The sequence below is a fragment of the Parasteatoda tepidariorum genome, chromosome 3, assembly GCF_982258835.1.
Source record: "Parasteatoda tepidariorum strain Cologne lab strain chromosome 3, Ptep-v5.0, whole genome shotgun sequence".
Lineage (NCBI taxonomy): Eukaryota > Metazoa > Arthropoda > Arachnida > Araneae > Theridiidae > Parasteatoda > Parasteatoda tepidariorum.
The window spans coordinates 40,285,958-40,303,735 of NC_141757.1; the positions used below are offsets into that span (position 1 = coordinate 40,285,958).

The 17,778-nt window shown below is 27.7% G+C and overlaps 1 protein-coding gene across 8 annotated transcripts in view; it reads left to right on the forward strand.

Moving 5' to 3' along the window:
* LOC107442660 (RIMS-binding protein 2) overlaps positions 1–17,778 on the forward strand; it is a 193,179-nt gene that overhangs the window by 121,204 nt on the left and 54,197 nt on the right. For 7 of the 8 annotated variants that reach the window (XM_087159135.1, XM_087159138.1, XM_087159136.1 and 4 more), the window contains 3 exons: positions 15,731–15,850; positions 17,114–17,197; positions 17,329–17,409. In XM_087159135.1, coding sequence (XP_087015261.1) covers positions 15,731–15,850; positions 17,114–17,197; positions 17,329–17,409 — 285 coding nt within the window. The remainder of the gene's footprint in view (positions 1–15,730; positions 15,851–17,113; positions 17,198–17,328; positions 17,410–17,778) is intronic. The other variant, XM_071178489.2, reaches the window with a different exon arrangement.

The following is a 17,778-nucleotide window of genomic DNA, read 5'->3' on the forward strand; positions in this document are numbered from 1 at the left end:
ACGGGTTAAAATTTCTCAAATTGATTCAGTTATTCCTATAATAGTTACTGCTGCAAAATGAAAGCTGTTTAAAAATTACAAAATGAAAGGATTTAAAAGCTTTTTTTACCGTTGCGAACAGCTATTAAGCATTACAATCTGTGGTTTCTTGTCATAAATTTCTCGCTTGGCAAATTAGCGCCTCTTGAATCATTTCGTTCTGATGTAACGACCCAATTAATTAGTTCAGTAACAAATGACTATTATCTTGGGTACTTGCCAAAGTATCTGAAAGTAAATTGCTTTTCACAGATTTTCTCCTTGAATTTAAGCTTAGAACCGATGTTCTACATAAATATTATTACGAGCGTGGTACGCTTATCATTCTCAAATTTTAAGTTTTACAAACGCGATTTGTGTAATATAAAAAATTATGCATCCACGCTGTTAAGAAATAATTTTCATTTTAATTCTATTTAATATCATAAAAAGATAATTATTATATTATCATCTCGCAAATTCTCATTAGACAGAGAAATCACGAGATTAGACAGAGGAATCGCGAGATATGATTGTTAATAAGCAAAGACTTAATCCTTGGATGTCATCAACATAAAATTAACTCTACATTATTATGTATTTGATTTTAAATATTATTCCTTAATACTATTCTGTAGAAGCATTATATTGCCAATTTATGGTAGAAATTTTTAGCTGTTTTAAAATTATTAAAAAGTAAATAAGTAAAATTTTGTTTACTTTTATAATATATTTGAAGATTTTTATCGAAAACTCCATGGCAACGAACAATAAATATAATACACTTTATAACAATAATAAATTTTATTATTAACTTCAGTAATTTTATAACCTATTTAGCAAAGAATATTTTATTCATTTTTAAAGTAACCTTAAATTAAATTAGAATTTCTAAAGTAAGTCTGAGGTTACTTTTAGAATTCTAATTGGTATGAAATTTCTTCCCAATGAAATCCATAATTAAATCTGTCTTAATACGATGTAAATTTTGACATATGTCTTTTATTTGAATAATTTTTGATTTTCATGTAACAGTCCATTAACACTAAGAAATAAAAATGATTCTGAAGCAATCGTGTCGGCTGTTGAGCGTAGGAAGCAGGAGGAAGATCCCTCTAGTTATTTATAATATTACAAGTTATAAAAACTTCTTTTTTTACTTTACTAATGATGAACAATAAAATGAAGTGGGTTATTGCTTGTAATAAGTATTTTGATAATGTCTTATATCACGAACAGATAAAATATCAATAGTGCCTGAAGAAATGTTATACCAATATATTAGAAATTATACTTTAATTAACATCATAATATATTAGCTTATACTGAAATTTTATTGCAGATTCTTAGATTATTCTAATGTATTTCATGTACGTAAATAGCATGAAATATTTTTTATTAATAAGTAAAGCACCTTTAATTATTTAACTAAATCGAGCTCGTTTTCAATTTGTTTTTATGAGTCACTGAATCATTATTAATACATTTAGACGAAAGATTTGATTGAAAGATTGAAGGATTTTTTTAGAGATTTGTTCATAATTGATAAGTAATCATAGAGCTTGAATATTCAGTTGTGAAACCATCGTGATTAATAGGAAGCTTCCTATAATAGAATAGAGATATTTATTTAAACACAAGGATTTGCAACCACAATGATTTGCAAAATTACACCCATTTTAGAGTAGAAATATTTATTTGGATATAAAGAATTGCAACTATCGTGATTTGTAAATTTCCTAAAAAATGTTCCTGAATGATAAAAGGACGTGCGACCATCATGGATTTTAGTAATCCTCCAAATTTAATTTGAAATATATTTGCTTGAATTAGGAATATCTAATGATAACTTAATCAACAAGACTTTTGTATTCACATTTACTCATCACCGAACTAATTAGCATAAATAATTCTATTCGTAAACACGTGATAAAGACTCTCTCAATTTTAATCACTAAATGAAATAATTAAATACCCTTATATCAAATTTCACTGCACTTCATATTTATTAAGTTGGTAAAGATTTTATGTTTTGCCTCCCCTTACCTTCCTTATCATAATTCGCTAATTCTGCTTAAAAAGAAGCTTTCTATACTTTACAGATCTTAAAATACTGCGTTAACATACTTGTGTCTTCTCGAAGCAAATTTAAGTTTCGTGAAGAATTATTAATGTAAAATTAAAATTTAACTAAAAAGTGAATAAAATTAGACATAACTAAAGTTAAAAAGATTTAAATGTAAAATTATAAAGAACGAAAACTAAAAATAATTTAAATTAAGAAGACAAAACTAATAATAATTAAGAAATTAAAAATTCTTTAAATGAAGAAATATTATTAAAAAATTGAAAATAATTTAAATTGAAGAAAAAACTAAAAATGGTTAAAATTAAAAATATTTAAAATTGGAAAATAATTATAAATTAAAGATATTTTTCAAAAAATCTTTATTTAAAGAAACTTTTTTCGTAATAAAAGCATTAAATAACAATGCAACCAACAACTCTATACCAATTATCGTGATAATTAATTATAACCTATAACTGCCTTAACATACTTGTGTCGTCTCAAAGCAAATTTCGTGAAAAGGTATTAATGTAAAATTAAAATTTAACTTAGAAATGAATAAAATTAAACATAACTAACGCTAAAAAAATTCAACTAAAAGAAATGAAATTATAAATATGTTAAATTATAAAAAAAAATAATAATAATTTAAATTAAAAAGATAAAACTAATAATTGAGAAATTACAAACTATTTAACTTAGGAAAATAATATTAACAAGTTAAAAACAATTTCAATTAAAAAAAACTAAAAATGGTTAAAATTAAAAATATTTAAAATAAAAAATAATTATAAAATAAAGCTACCTTTTTTAATAATCTTTAATTATAATAACAATTTCCGTAACAAAAAAAATTAAACAACAATGCAGCCAACGACTCTAAGCCAATTATTGAGATAATTAATTGTAACTTATAATTTCCTTACTTACTTGCATCTTCTTGAAGCAAATTTTAGTTTTATGAAAGATTATTAATGTAAAATTAAAGTAAAATTGAAATTTTACTTAATGTATAAAATTAAACATAACTAAAGTTAAAAAAATTCAACTAAAACGAAATAAAATTATATGTATGTTAAGTTATAAAAAAAGAAAACTATAAATAATTTAAATTAAAAAGATAAAACTAATAATTATAAAATTAAAAATTATTTAAATTAAAAAAGTGTACTAAAAATTAAAAATAATTTTAATAGAAAAAAAACTGAAAATGGTTAAAAATTAAAAATATTTAAAATTGAAAATTGAAAAATAATTATAAATTAAAGCTATTTTTTAATAATTTTATTTATAAAAACTTTTTCTCATAACAAAAGCATTAAATAACTATACCATCAACAATTCTAATCCGATTATTGTGATAATTAATTATAACCTATATATTTTTCTATCATTGTGGTATGGATCTTAAAAAACTGATATCACAACTCCCCTTTACTTTATTTTACTCTTTCAAAATACAATATCTTACATCTTATTACCTTTAAATGTATATTAATATTCATAGCCTAAACAAAATTACCTAAACATCCTAATAAGTTCCCAGTTCTGAACTAAAATCACCATTTTTTAATTGCATACGCCTTTTATCACAGATTGAAATATTTGAAATAAAATATTAAAATATTATAATAAATATATTTAAAATTAAAAAATAATATTGATTTAATAAAATATTGAAATATTAAATATATTTTAAATTACAAAATAATTTTAATTCGATGGATATTTTTTTAATAATCTTCAGTTATAAAAACTTTTTTCTCAGTAGGTACGCTAAATAATAATACAACCAACAACTCTAAAAAAATACTCATGATATTATCTGATTAATTATCACGATAATTTATTGTATCGTATATATTTTTCGCCCGGCGGTTAAGCGATAGCGCTTCGCGATGTCGTGACACAGGTCCCTGGTTCGATCCCCGGGCTGGGCAAGGTTGACTCAGCCTTTCATCCCTTCAGTGGGTCGATAAATGAGTACCAAGCATGCTTGGGAACTAAACGCTGGGGGTTCCGCGTTCGGCTGACCACCTGATCAGAACATCTGCTCCTGCATCCCAGAACCTAAGGTCAAGAAAACTGAGATGGGCAAAGTAGGCCTTGGCCCAGAATGGGCTGTCGCGCCACTGAGTTCAGTTTATATATTTTTCGATCATTGTGGCATAGATCTTAAATAACCGATATCCTAACTTCACTTTATTAGCTGTAAATAGTTTTTGCTATATTATTATTTTATTATATATTTTACTATATTATTATTTTATTATATATTTTACTATATTATTATTTTATTATTATTACTATATTATTTTGCTATATTATTATTTTATTATTATTACTATATTATTTTGCTATAAAACAATATCTTACACATTATTACCTTTTTGAGGAATATTAATATCATTATTATTAATACCTTTTATTATTGAAATATGTCTAAATTAAAATTCATGGAGAATAATGTACCACATAAACCCATGAATATAATAAATAGCGAAACACTCAGAGTTTAAAATTTATGTAGCATATTATTCTATTTTCTTGAAACAAAAACGACATTTAATGCAAAAATATAGGTTTATTTTTCCGAGGCAATAAATAAAGATACCCTTAAGCCAAAAATTCATTTTCCGATGTTCATGCTTCTACCGTTATTTTTATAAATTACTATCTTTATTTATCCACTTAATTTTTCACCATCAAAATATCTCTACAGTGGTTATCTTCGTCATTTTATCCCCATTAAGGAAAACAAAGATCTTCTTGTCACGCAAGGGAACAAAAATAACTCTGCCGTTGATATCCAGACTTGATGCCCTTAAGACTGCGTCAAGATGTTGTTTGACTTAACAGAAACTTTTATTTCGGAGGAAAATGAATAATCAACATTGTTGAACAAACTTGTTTTCGTTGCTTGAGCCGAAAGGTGCATGATGCATTTCATTGCATGCTCCAAACTTTTAACTTGCAGAAAGATATTACATTGCCGCTGGAGTTCAGCTATTTTTAACACATCAACAGGCATGCTTCAAGAAAAGACCAAGATGTACAAACTATGTTTAGATTATTTTTTCCGAATATCCACTGATAGATAAATTGCAGTGAGTTGTGCCAGAATATCATACAAATTTTATACAACTTTAATATAGTGCTAATTTGAAACATGCAATAGCATTTTTTAAATTTAATTACGCGGTGCTATGGTTCCATTTAGACTGAAACATAAATTAATTAAACATCTTAACATGTTTGTTTTAAATTTAAACCATTTTATGGTTTATTTTACAATATAAGTGCTCAAAATTGAACTTAATTTCCTAAGAGTGTTGTGGTAGTAATAGTTTATTGTTGCCTTCCTAGTTAATCTTCATTCTTTTCATTAATTTCATAATTATAATCATAATTTAATTACACGGTGCTATGGTTCCGTTTAGACTGAAACTTGAATTAATTAAGCAGCTTAACATGGTTGTTGTAAATTTAAACCATTTTATGGTTTAACTTGCAATATAGGTGTTCAAAATTGAACTGAATTTCTTAAGAGTGTTCTGTTAGTGATAGTTCATGTTGCCTTCCAAGTTAATCGCCATTCTTTTCATTAAAAAGACTGCTTGTCGAGTGATCAATATTTTTAAGCTTATTCTAACTCTGTGAAGAAATTGAGTTTCTGACTCGAATGCCTCAGAAATTTTTAGACTGATTTCAATGCGATTTTTTTACATCTTACCTTCTTATGTTTAGCTTAATTATTTACAAAGTCTGATTAAACCACTGCTGGTTTTTCGATTTCATAATAAACAAAACCATTTCTGAACACTAAATTTCTACATTGTAAGATTTCTTGATAGAGGAAAAACATCTATGTTTGGAAGAAGAAAACAAGAAAAAACTTTCGCACTAAATTTGACCTTTCATTTGACCCGTCATTGAACAGCTGACCCAATTTTGGGTTTGCGACTACTAATGTTCAAATCCGTAGGCTTGTAATTTTGAATCCAATACAGAAGACAGGAGAACTCCTGGATTAAGTATTGGGAGAAATTTGCGTTCGTAGAAGACTTTTTAATGGAACTAAGCAGCATTTGCGTTACATAGCGACTAAAACTGTGAAATCTCCAACGGTTAGCCAGATGACCAGGGGACTCTAACCCATGATCCGTCTACCACTGAGGATATTTTTACGTCAGCACTGGGGTCAGTGCGAGCCGGTTGCGGAATTCCTAGCGACCAGTTATCGCTGAGATTTGAACCATGTTCACCTCATTGAAAGGCGAACGCTCTATCTCCTGAGCCACCACGGCTCAACTGTTGATAATGTTGGTAGCCCAGTCCCACGTGGGTGACTCGCAAATGTGATTTGAACACGCCTACCTCGACTGAAACACTCACTTCGATTTAAACGCACCTAGTTCTATGGATTATTCACAATAAACAGTTAACTTGCTATTCGTGACTGCGACATTGTCCTCCTAACGCTGTTGCTACTCAATCTCGATTACACACTACGGAGACCTGTACACACTCGACTGTTAACTGAAGCACAGGAGCTACCAATCTCACAACCGTGATACTGATACAGCTCTCCGGCCACTCGCAAAACAGTAATGAATCAACTTGCGGTATTCGCTCATCAAATTCTATCGCAGTTAAAATTCTGACGGGCGAGCAATGTAACGTAACTACCACTACAACTATTAAATTCCAATTCACTAATATATATAACACATGTTAACCCGATTTTGTTAAATGAGATTTTTTAACAGATCTTAGATACTTTCGTATAGCTGATTTCAAAAATGCCCTTGATTTCTTTCTCCAAGCTACAGTTTTTTTCTTCCAAAAAATGACATTAACATGTAGGACCATCTAATAACCCTGCTAATAACATGTGTGACCACCTTTAGCCCTCAAAATTTCTAGCACCCGCCGTGGCATTGATTCCATAAGGTGCTGATATGTAGTCTGAGGTATCTGGTACCAAACACTCACTAACTGGTCCTGCAATTCCTTCACATTGCGAGGGGGTAGCGAGGCAGCACGAATTTGGTTTTCCAAGTAGGACCACAAATGCTCTATTGGATTAAGGTCAGGTGAATTTGGGGGCCCAGACATGACTTGAAAGTCACTGGAATGTTCTCGATGATTCGACCCTTATGACATGGTACATTATCCTGTTGGTAAACACCGGAAAAACTGTTGCCATGAATGGGTGAACCTGGTCTGCAACTATGTTCAAGTAGCTTACAGACGTCAGGGATTGTTCTATGAGGATTATGGGTCCTAATGTGCCCCATGAAATCATTGCTCCTGGCGAGAAACCATGAAAACCTGGGCCCATTGTTATAGATAGAGGGTGGTCATAATGTAATGGCTCTTCGGTGTATAACAGAGAGTCACATAAATGTTGCGACAAACTTCTAGGGAAGATAGGGCACATCATCTGGATTAAAATAACAGAGAAGCCTATGCACTGCAATGTCATCATACGCTGCTAAGAGAGCTTCTCTATAATGAACTCTTTCCTTATGTGTTTCTGAGCAATTCATTTGTCAAATTAATTAAATTAAAGAAAAATTTGTAGCTTTAGGAGCAAAAATAATTTCAGATTTGGAATCCCCACACCCGAATTAAACACGATCAAGTATTTGTATATATCTGCAACGAAAATTTGTTCCATAGAGTTTTATTCGTTTATATGCCTAAATTTATGATTAAAAATAAATAATATAATTCATTCCTGGTAGAAACGCTCTAAAATTATTTTTTTACGCTAATTATTATTTGCTTTTAAAAATTTTTATTTCTCAAAATTGCTTAGTTAAATACATGTCTAGACGCCCGGTGGCTAAGTAGTAGCTCTTTGCGCTCCCGTGCCACAGGTTCTGGGTTCGATCCTCGGCCCGGGCAAGGTTGACTCAGCCTTTCATCCCTTCAGTGGGTCGATAAATGAGTACCAAGCATGCTTGGGAACTAAACACTAGGGGTTTCGCGTTCGGCTGACCACCTAACCGGAACATCTACTCCTACACCCCAGAGCCCAAGGTCAAGAAAACTGAGATGGGCACAGTAGGCCTTGGCCCTCTATGGGCTGTCGCACCACTGAGTTTATTTTAAATACATGTCTAACGTTAAATATAGCTTTTAAATTTAACGAAATTTAACTAATGAAAAATTTGTAGAATAAAATTAATTCAATGAAATGGTATGAAGACTATAAATAATTAACTACAGCATTCATGTAGAAATGTAAAATAAAATTGCATAGGCTTAATAATATCGTTTTATCTAACCATCATATCGTTTCTAAAATTACGCTGTTGTATTCCTGCAATAAACTTATGCTTGTAAAATTTCGAATGACTAAATTATACACAACATTTCAATCTAAATATTTTTATTCTAAATAATCCAGACTGCTTATGAATACAAATTATATTCCACTTCAGAATGCATCAACAAAACAATGTAAAAAGTAACCATTTTTCGCTTATATCTTCCACACCGGAAAATTATTCTTGTAAATGCATTTGGCAACTGCACCAAACATCACAAGTAGTAAAGTGCCAATGGGGAAAAAACAAGTTGTTTTTTCAACACTCCCAGCATCAAAAAAGAGAATGCTTTATTTGCAGCCTATTGCTCAGTTGTTATAAGAGTAGCAGCGGCATGTCTGTCACTGCGAATTTTTCGTCTGCCGCTTCAATCCGCCTAGCCTGCTAGGCGTCTTTTCTTGATTCTCTTTTTACTTTTCTTGGTGTTTTCTATCTTTATTGACTCCGTAAAAGAGGAACGGGGAAGCTCTAGCAATTTTCATGGCACTCTGCCAGATCTGGATCACTGCGTTCAGCGATCCCCTTTCTTCTCTTAAATGTTCGAGAAATCGAGTTTGTTTCCTTTTAGGTTTATATAAACTGGTATTTTGTTTTATCAATAAATGCGGCGCGTTGCCTCTCAAACTTATTCCTTTTCATGTTTTTCGAAATGAATTTTTTTTTTCCGATTTAATTCTATTTTATGTTGTTTTTTTTTTTCGGGTGAAAACATAATTAAACGAGTCGTCGCAAAAAGATACCATCAATCGTATTTTAGCTTTGTTAGATATTTCTAGAGTTATAGTTTCCGTAAAATAATGTAAGTTCGTTTTAATTTTCTAACAAAATTTGGCTCATCTGATCAATCAACGAGCATTAACTAATATAATTTAAACTAACTTTTAATTTATTTTTTTTAATTAATTTCAATTTAAAAATTTGCTTAGTTTTAAAAAATACAAACAGAACAAATAAAGACGAGTAAAATACGTGTCCTGAGCTTTAGTTACATATAGTCGCGTTGCCTCTCAAACTTATTCCTTTCCTTGTTTTTCGAAATTAATTTTTTTTCCCGATCTAATTCTATTTTTTTTTTCGGGTGAAAACATGATTAAACGAATCGTCGTAAAAAGATACCATCAATCGTATTTCAGCTTTGTTAGATATTTCTAGAGTTATAGTTTCCGTAAAATAATGTAAGTTCGTTTTAATTTTCTACCAAAATTTGGCTCATCTGATCAACTAACGAGCATTTACTAACATAATTAAAATTAACTTTTTATTTATTTTTTTAATTATTTTCACTTTAAAAATTTATTTATTTTTAAAAAATACAAGCAGAACAAATAAATACGGGTAAAATACGTGTCCTGAGCTTTAGTTATATATAGTCGCGTTGCCTCTCAAACTTATTCCTTTCCTTGTTTTCCGAAATTAATTTTTTTTCCCGATCTAATTCTATTTTGTGTTTTTTTTCTTCAGGTGAAAACATAATTAAACGAGTCGTCGTAAAAAGGTACCATCAATCGTATTTTAGCTTTGTTAGATATTTCTGGAGTTATAGTTTCCGTAAAATAATGTAAGTTCTTTTTTAATTTTCGAACAAAATTTGGTTCATCTGATCAACTAACGAGCATTTACTAACGTAATTAAATCTAACTTTCAATCTATTTTTTAAATTAATTTCAATTTAAAAAAATTTTTAGTTTTAAAATGTACAAGCAGAACAAATAAAGAAGGGTAAAATACGTGCCCTGACCTTTAGTTATAAACCCTTTTACCGACAATAAACATCTCTGGCCCATTCATTGCTTACCATATATGCTGACAGTATAACCATTAAATAACTAAAATCATTCATAAATTTTTCGAATAACATATTTATTATTTTTCTCTTCATTTCATAGGAAATTTTCATAGAATTTTAGGCTGCTAGAAAGATAAGATGGTTAGCTTTTTCAAGTCACAAGTTGATTAGCTTTTTCAAAACATAAAAATTCTATATATATTGTGTTTATGCGACAATTTGAGAGTTCATCCTGTAATTTTTTAAAAAGAAATAGTTTACACCAGACAATTACCTTGGCTAGAAAATAATTTTAAATATAAATCTTTTAACCACAATTAAAATACAGTCCCTTTTTTAAACATAATATGGTATGTCACCTAGAATAGGGTTTTTTTTCTGGTCGAGTCTTTTTTTTTTTTTCAGAATAATTTTTACGCGACCCTGCATCTTTATGCACTGAGAAAAAAATTATGATCAAAACTACCAGAATAAGATAAAATTTTTCCGTTTTTCTAGCTCTAAATCAACACCAAAAAGCACTTTAGTTTTTACCGGCCCTCTTTAGCTGTGACTTTTGTAAAATTACAGTAAAATATTACTTTATAATATGTGTCCGAAATTTGATAAATCTGGTCGGAATTTTATATTTTTATTACGGTTTTTTAGCGCATAACATGAAAATCATTTATTTCTTTTAAATTTATTTTTCAGTTTTGTATTTTTACTAAACGTGTGGTAATAAGAACTACAATTTTGAAAATCATATGAACAGAACAACTAACAAATGAATGGTTTAAATACTGTATACTTCAGTTTTGTTACAAAAAATATGAATTTTTTTTTATCAGAAATGTCTTTATAGTGCGGTAATTCTGCAGGAATTTTTTCCTTCATGTAGTTTGTAATTAGTAAAAATGGAGATTAGCAACCTAAACGCAAAACCTGCTATGTACTTGAACGAAACGTGAAAAATACCTATGCCAGCATATAATATAATATAAATAACTATATGATATAAAAATATGTTACAAGAGCACATAACAGAGCCTACTGATGAAGCTTACTTTTATAAATTTATAATAATAAGCTGTTAGAAACTGAGAAAAAAGATATTTTCTTACTGAAGCAAATTTAATCTCTGGTACAATGACGTCTTTAATTTTAAAAAGAAAAAACAGCTGTCAGTAGGTTTAGAATCGTTATAATACTACTTATATTAATTGATAAATAATATGGTCTTTGGTTTCTTTAAAAGCTAATAAAGTGGATTTTTGTACAAACAATTTCATTCTTGTTGCTGGCGTTAGTTTGTTTGGCATTATAGTTTGTTTTTTGAATAATTTTAAGTATTTATCAAAGTTGAATAAAAAATAAAAATTTTTCAATGTGAAGCATTTATTGAAGAACAAGAGAAAAAACTACTTTTTTCGACAGGTAAAACAACAGGTTAAGGAACGTCTTCAAGTATCCTACAGTAGGAAGCTAAATATACTGGTATTTCAAATTAATAAACAAGTTTTTATTTTATTTTTTAATTTAAATGACAATAATATTTAAATGGCAATAATTTGAATTGATAATAAATAGTTACAATAGGTAGGAAAAGTAAAAAAAATCTAAAGCTCAATCTAATAGTCACAAAGTAACATTCTGAAATGATAAAATTTCAAATTAAAAATTTAAAAATAAATACAGTGTAAAAACAGAAAGATAAAAAATAAAGGAGCTGATGTTTATTCAATATTAACAGCATTTAGTACTGGAAAAGTCTTAAACAGAGAAAAAATGTATAGTCAGAATAACCAGAATATGTAAAATTGGCTCTAATACGCCAAAAATTTCGGTAATTTTTATCGAAGCTCTTTGATACTGATTTTGATAAAATTAACCATAAAATATGGTTTTATAATGTATGATAAATTTTGGTAAATGTGGAAATATTTAGTAATTTTATCACAATACCATAAAACATGGCATAAAAACCATTTCTTTGGTCAAATCTACTTATGCATGTATGTTATGTTTTTTTTTTTTGTTTTTTTTTGCTAAATATGAGATTCTGCGAACTATAATTTTGAAAACCAGAATTTCTGAAAAACCGTTACCATATGAACGGAAAATTACCGAATGAATGATTTAATTACCATATATTTTTATTTTATTAACCAATTATCAAGAATTACGAGGGTTTTTTTTTTACCAGAAACTTCATTATCATAAAATGCAGTAATTTTAACATTTTTTTTTCTCCAAGATTCTATTGATTTAGTTTTTAAAAAGCTATTGGCTGTACAACAAAGCTTCAAAATCATAACCGTAACATAGGAACATTTATATTTGTTCTAAACCATTTAAATACTTTTTTATAATTTGCTATATGCTGTTATAATAATTGATTTGTTATTTTTAATTGCTATATTTTGGTATAATTTAAAACCACGAGTTAGAAAAACATCACAGCAGCATTCCCAAATGCAACACAACGAATAACACGAGCAAAAAATAATAACATTTCCTTTTAAATAATGATGACATGACTACTATGTCATTAAACATTTAATAGAATTTAAAAATTATAGTGTTTTTAATAATAATGGCGTAGTAAAAACTAATTTTTTAAGTTTCTTAAAAGATTAATAATTCCGTTATGAAAACACTTTGTTGCATTACAACAATGGCAAATTAACATATGTCATCATTATAACTTAAATTTTTTGAAACTGCTTTCGTAAGCTATAAAATATTTAAATTTATCATAAAAAAATCCTTCTGAAGCAAACTTGGACGGAGATTGTCTCTTGCATTGTTTGATATTGATAAATTACCAAAATTGGGATGAGGCGAAGATTATATTCCCGGTTTTTTTTTTTACTGTAATAGCTCATGAATAGAAAAATCTGGCTCCATTCCCGGCTTTTTTGGCAGCTGTCGTTCTCAAACTATTGATCTCTAAGTAATACAATAGTAGCTGTTCTTTGAGTATAGATAAATCGATTATATTGTTATACCCCATCTCTGAAAGCGTTTAAAGTCAATTGATTCTACAGATACATAGAAAATTTTGAAAATTTTAGAAAAGCACCTTTTTTTAAAAAAAAGGAAACATAAGTGCTAAACATTTTCTGTATTTAAAAATAATAAGAAAAGCTACTGCAAATTTTTTTTTATCATTTATCATAATATACTTAAACCATTGACGGTTTTGCGCACAAAAAGTGGCATTTTACACTGGAGTATTTTCCACATAGCAAAAACGGGTTTTCCATGTCATTAGAAAAGAAAAAAATGAATAGTGAAGAAACATTCTCCCAATTTTGCCCATTTGCTAAACCACCAGTGGGTTAACTTCAATTTCTAAATAAAAAAAAAATTTATTTGGCTTTCAGATATAATATATATTTCTGTTCCTTTCAAATTTTTGTTATGATAGGTTTTTTTAAGTATCATTTGAAATAATTTAATAAAAATGCTAAAAGTTCTTAAAAGTTAATCCTCACTTATAATAATTCAACTTTTTGAATGAAAATCACTTGGAACAGTTTTTAAAAGTATGCATCGTCTAACTGAAAAATCTTCACGAGACTCAGATTATCAATTTTTTTCAATACTAATTGCTAAGAACACTTTTGAAAATAATATGTGTAATAAAATTTTTGCACTAAAAGCTGTAGTAAAATAAAATCTAATTTAAGCAGTTTTCAAAAATTGAGTTTCATCCAATATAATTTTATAAGTACGCGTTTTATTTTTTTAAAAAAAAATCTGGCAGACCATTTTTTCATAAAGTATTGGCACTTTTACCGCAAATTTTACCGTAAAATATCATACTACAGAAATTACGCTATGTTATATTTTTGTTCCGTGACATGTTTCAGTAAAAATAGATTTTACCGTAATTTGATCTGGAGTTTTTACAGTGCATAACTATGAAATATTACAACTGCAAATCAAAGTTATTTGCAAACAAAATCAGAGAAAAGTTAAAGTTAAAACCTGACAATGCAATTGTACCATTTCTCGTTAAACCACTTTTCAAGATCAATTTAATAGAAAGAAATTAGTGATACTTTCTTTTAATTTCCTAAAACAAACTAATTACTTTGATAATTTTAATATTTACAGTTGTAGTAACGTTTGATACTTCAAGTTGAATAATGTTGTTCTTGAGAAACGTAGAACTGAAGTATTTTAAAAAATTTAAAGTCATTATTAATTTATCATAATTTAGCTTATTTTCTGTTCTATTGCCCTCTAACTAGCATGAAGAGTTTAATTTTCCTTTTATTTGCTTGAACATTTTCACAGTTCATCTTGAATATGTGAAGAATAATTTAAAATGAACGGAATTGTGATGAAGTATTTGTTACATAAATGTTACATCCCATTAAATTTGGAGAAAAAAAATAGCAATAAAATGTATAAAGAAGCAATATTTCCATTATTTCATTTCTACCTTAAAAATCCACTACTAATTATCAAGTAAAAATCCCTCTTTGTAATTCCGAAAGAGACGAATAAATATTTAATCAAAAATTTATTTTTAAATATAAATAATTGAAACTTACGAAACATATTGTTTTCAAGCTTATCAATTTTTCCATTTTATTAAAAAATAAAGGATACTTCAAAAAATTTATTCATACTGTTTTTACCTAAAAAGATTTAAAAATCATTAATCATTAAATCATTCGATTAAAATTTGAAAATGTTTTTATTTATTTGTATCATTCTTTCCTTTACTTAATCATCAATGATCGCATAAGTAAATGTTTTCATTATTTCATATTTAGTTTCCTATAAAATATATTGAATGTAATGGTTCATCGAGAAATTTTTCTTCTAATATATTAATAAATTTACTGTTGTGAACAAAAAAAATAGAATTTGAGCTTCGTTGCATTATAAGACTTTTATATTTTAAATTTACTCATTTCTACAAAAATCATTAATCATTAAATCTTTCGATTAAAATTAGAAAATGTTTTTATTTATTTGTATCATTCTTTCCTTTACTTAATCATCAAAGATCGCATAAGTAAATGTTTTCATTATTTCATATTTAGTTTACTATAAAATATATTGAATGTAATGGTTCATCGAGAAATTTTTCTTCTAATATATTAATAAATTTACTGTTGTGAACAAAAAAAACAGAATTTGAGCTTCGTTGCATTATAAGACTTTTATATTTTAAATTTACTCATTTCTACAAAAATCATTAATCATTAAATCTTTCGATTAAAATTAGAAAATGTTTTTTTTTTATTTGTATCATTCTTTCCTTTACTTATCATCAACGATCGCATAAGTAAATATTTTCATTATTTCATATTTAGTTTCCTATAAAATATATTGAATGTAATGGTTCATCGGGAAATTTTTCTTCTAATATATTAATAAATTTACTGTTGTGAACAAAAAAAAGAAAAGAAAAAATTTAAACTTCATTGCATTATAAGACTTTTATATTTTAAATTTATTCATTTCTACATAAAAAAAAAAAACTTTAAGTTTAAATTGATAATTTATACTTTTCAGACTGCTCGACGAACTTCCGTTATAGACATTGCTCAGTATGAAGCTCTAAAGAAAAATAATGAAACACTGAGACAAAAGTTAGAAGAGCTATTGAGGACATCAAATGACTTGCAAGATGCAGTAAGTAGATTGTAATGTTCGATGCATAACAACTGAAGTGGAAATCTAATTTATGAGAATCTATGATTAATGTAAAGTTTGAATTTTAATATAAATATACAGTTTAGTGAAGAAGTTTAGTATAAATGCCAGATAATTCTTAAACTTAGTCTGATACAAAGTCTATTCAGTTAGTTTTGTATAGAAGTTTAGTTTAAATACCAGATAGTTCATAAACTATTCCAGTCTGGTCAAAGTATGTTTTTTTCACTTATTTCTCTTTTATCATTAAAATATACTCTTTAGACTTAAACCGAATAAATATTATTTTATCAGACCAATGATTTCAAATGTTGCAAGCCTGTTTGGCTTTGTTTCAACACCGAGGTCATTCTTTTTTCCTTTTTATGTTTTTAAAAACATACAAAAACATGACAAAACTTTCATATCATTATTTCGTAAAAATATTTTTCATGTGAAAAAGACAAATCATTAAAGCTTCAATTTTCAAATTTTGCAGTCATTCCCTAACCTCGCATTTTTTTCTTCTGAAAAATGATTGCAAAACAATATTTAAAGAGACTAACCAGATAATTTCACGCTATCTTTTATTTGCAATGATCATCCATTCTGGCTTGAATTTTAGCTTTAAAGAAAAAGAATTGTGTAATTATTTTTCAACAGCTAATTTTAAGAAAAATAAAGAAGGATTTCCTTAAATTCTAAAATTCCTCTTTTTGCACATGTTAATTACAAAAGTCACTCTGTTCTAGAAAAATGAAAATCTCACTTTATGTCAAAAACAAAATTAAATCAAAGTTAATTTTAGTTACCGGATTGAATATCAATTAACGATTAAACATCAATGGTTATTCCATTTTAGTTCAAAAAGAATTCACTAATTTAAACCTTTGTTATTATATATATAATCGGTTTAGATCATGCCTGAAAATATAACGTTTGTCAACGTTGGGACTTGAACTCACGTTCTGTCGGTCATGAGAGAAACAGATTAACCCTCTCGACTGCAATCTGTAACCAATTACAAGGAACTAAGTGGTTTTCGTATTAGGTGAAGCCTGTAAATCTAAGGTTTTTCTCACTGTTAACAGTTAAAATACCGTCTTATTTATGGTTACTTGAAAGATTTGTTTGAATATGGTAAAATAACAATTAAATAAATTGTTACATAACTTTTTTTCGAGACATTTCTAATAGCATATAAAATTAAATTTTTTATAGCCAATACTATGTTAGTAAAATATCTATATCTTCTTTACTCAGGAAATTCGTTTACAAAGAAAAGATTTCGAAGTTCAACAGCTGAAACAGGAACTGAATAACAAGCAGCACCTGTGCGCCAATCTGGTAAGATTATTATACTTCAAATTATTATTCAGCAACAAGTTTTTTTCAAATAAATAGAATTTTAATCCATCTTTACTTTATTTTATAATATTAAAAACGTTTAAATGTGCATTTTCTATATTTATTTTCAGGAGCACAGGTTGCTTGTTTTGTTTAATACTCAGGACAAAAATCAAATTTGTAATTCTGAACAGTTTTTACATTTTGATAACGTAAGTCATTACCTGCATTTTTAACAAAAAAAACGACAACTTAAATACTATTTTTAGTAGATTAGTGCAATAAAATTACGTGTTCCCCTATTATGTAAAATTTTGTTAATAAGAATAAAAAACACAAGACACAAATAATCTAACACATTTACGCTGAGAAAAAATGAAAAAATAAGTACGCTCAAAACTACAAAAATATGGTGAAATGTACCATGTTGCTACCAAATGGGAACTCTACAAAAAGCTCCTTGGGAACGCCAAAAAGCTCGGTAATTTTTACCAAAGCACTTTGTTAATGATTTCGATGAAATTGACAATAAAATATGGTTTTATAATATGAAATCTGGTAATTTTATCATGATACCTTAG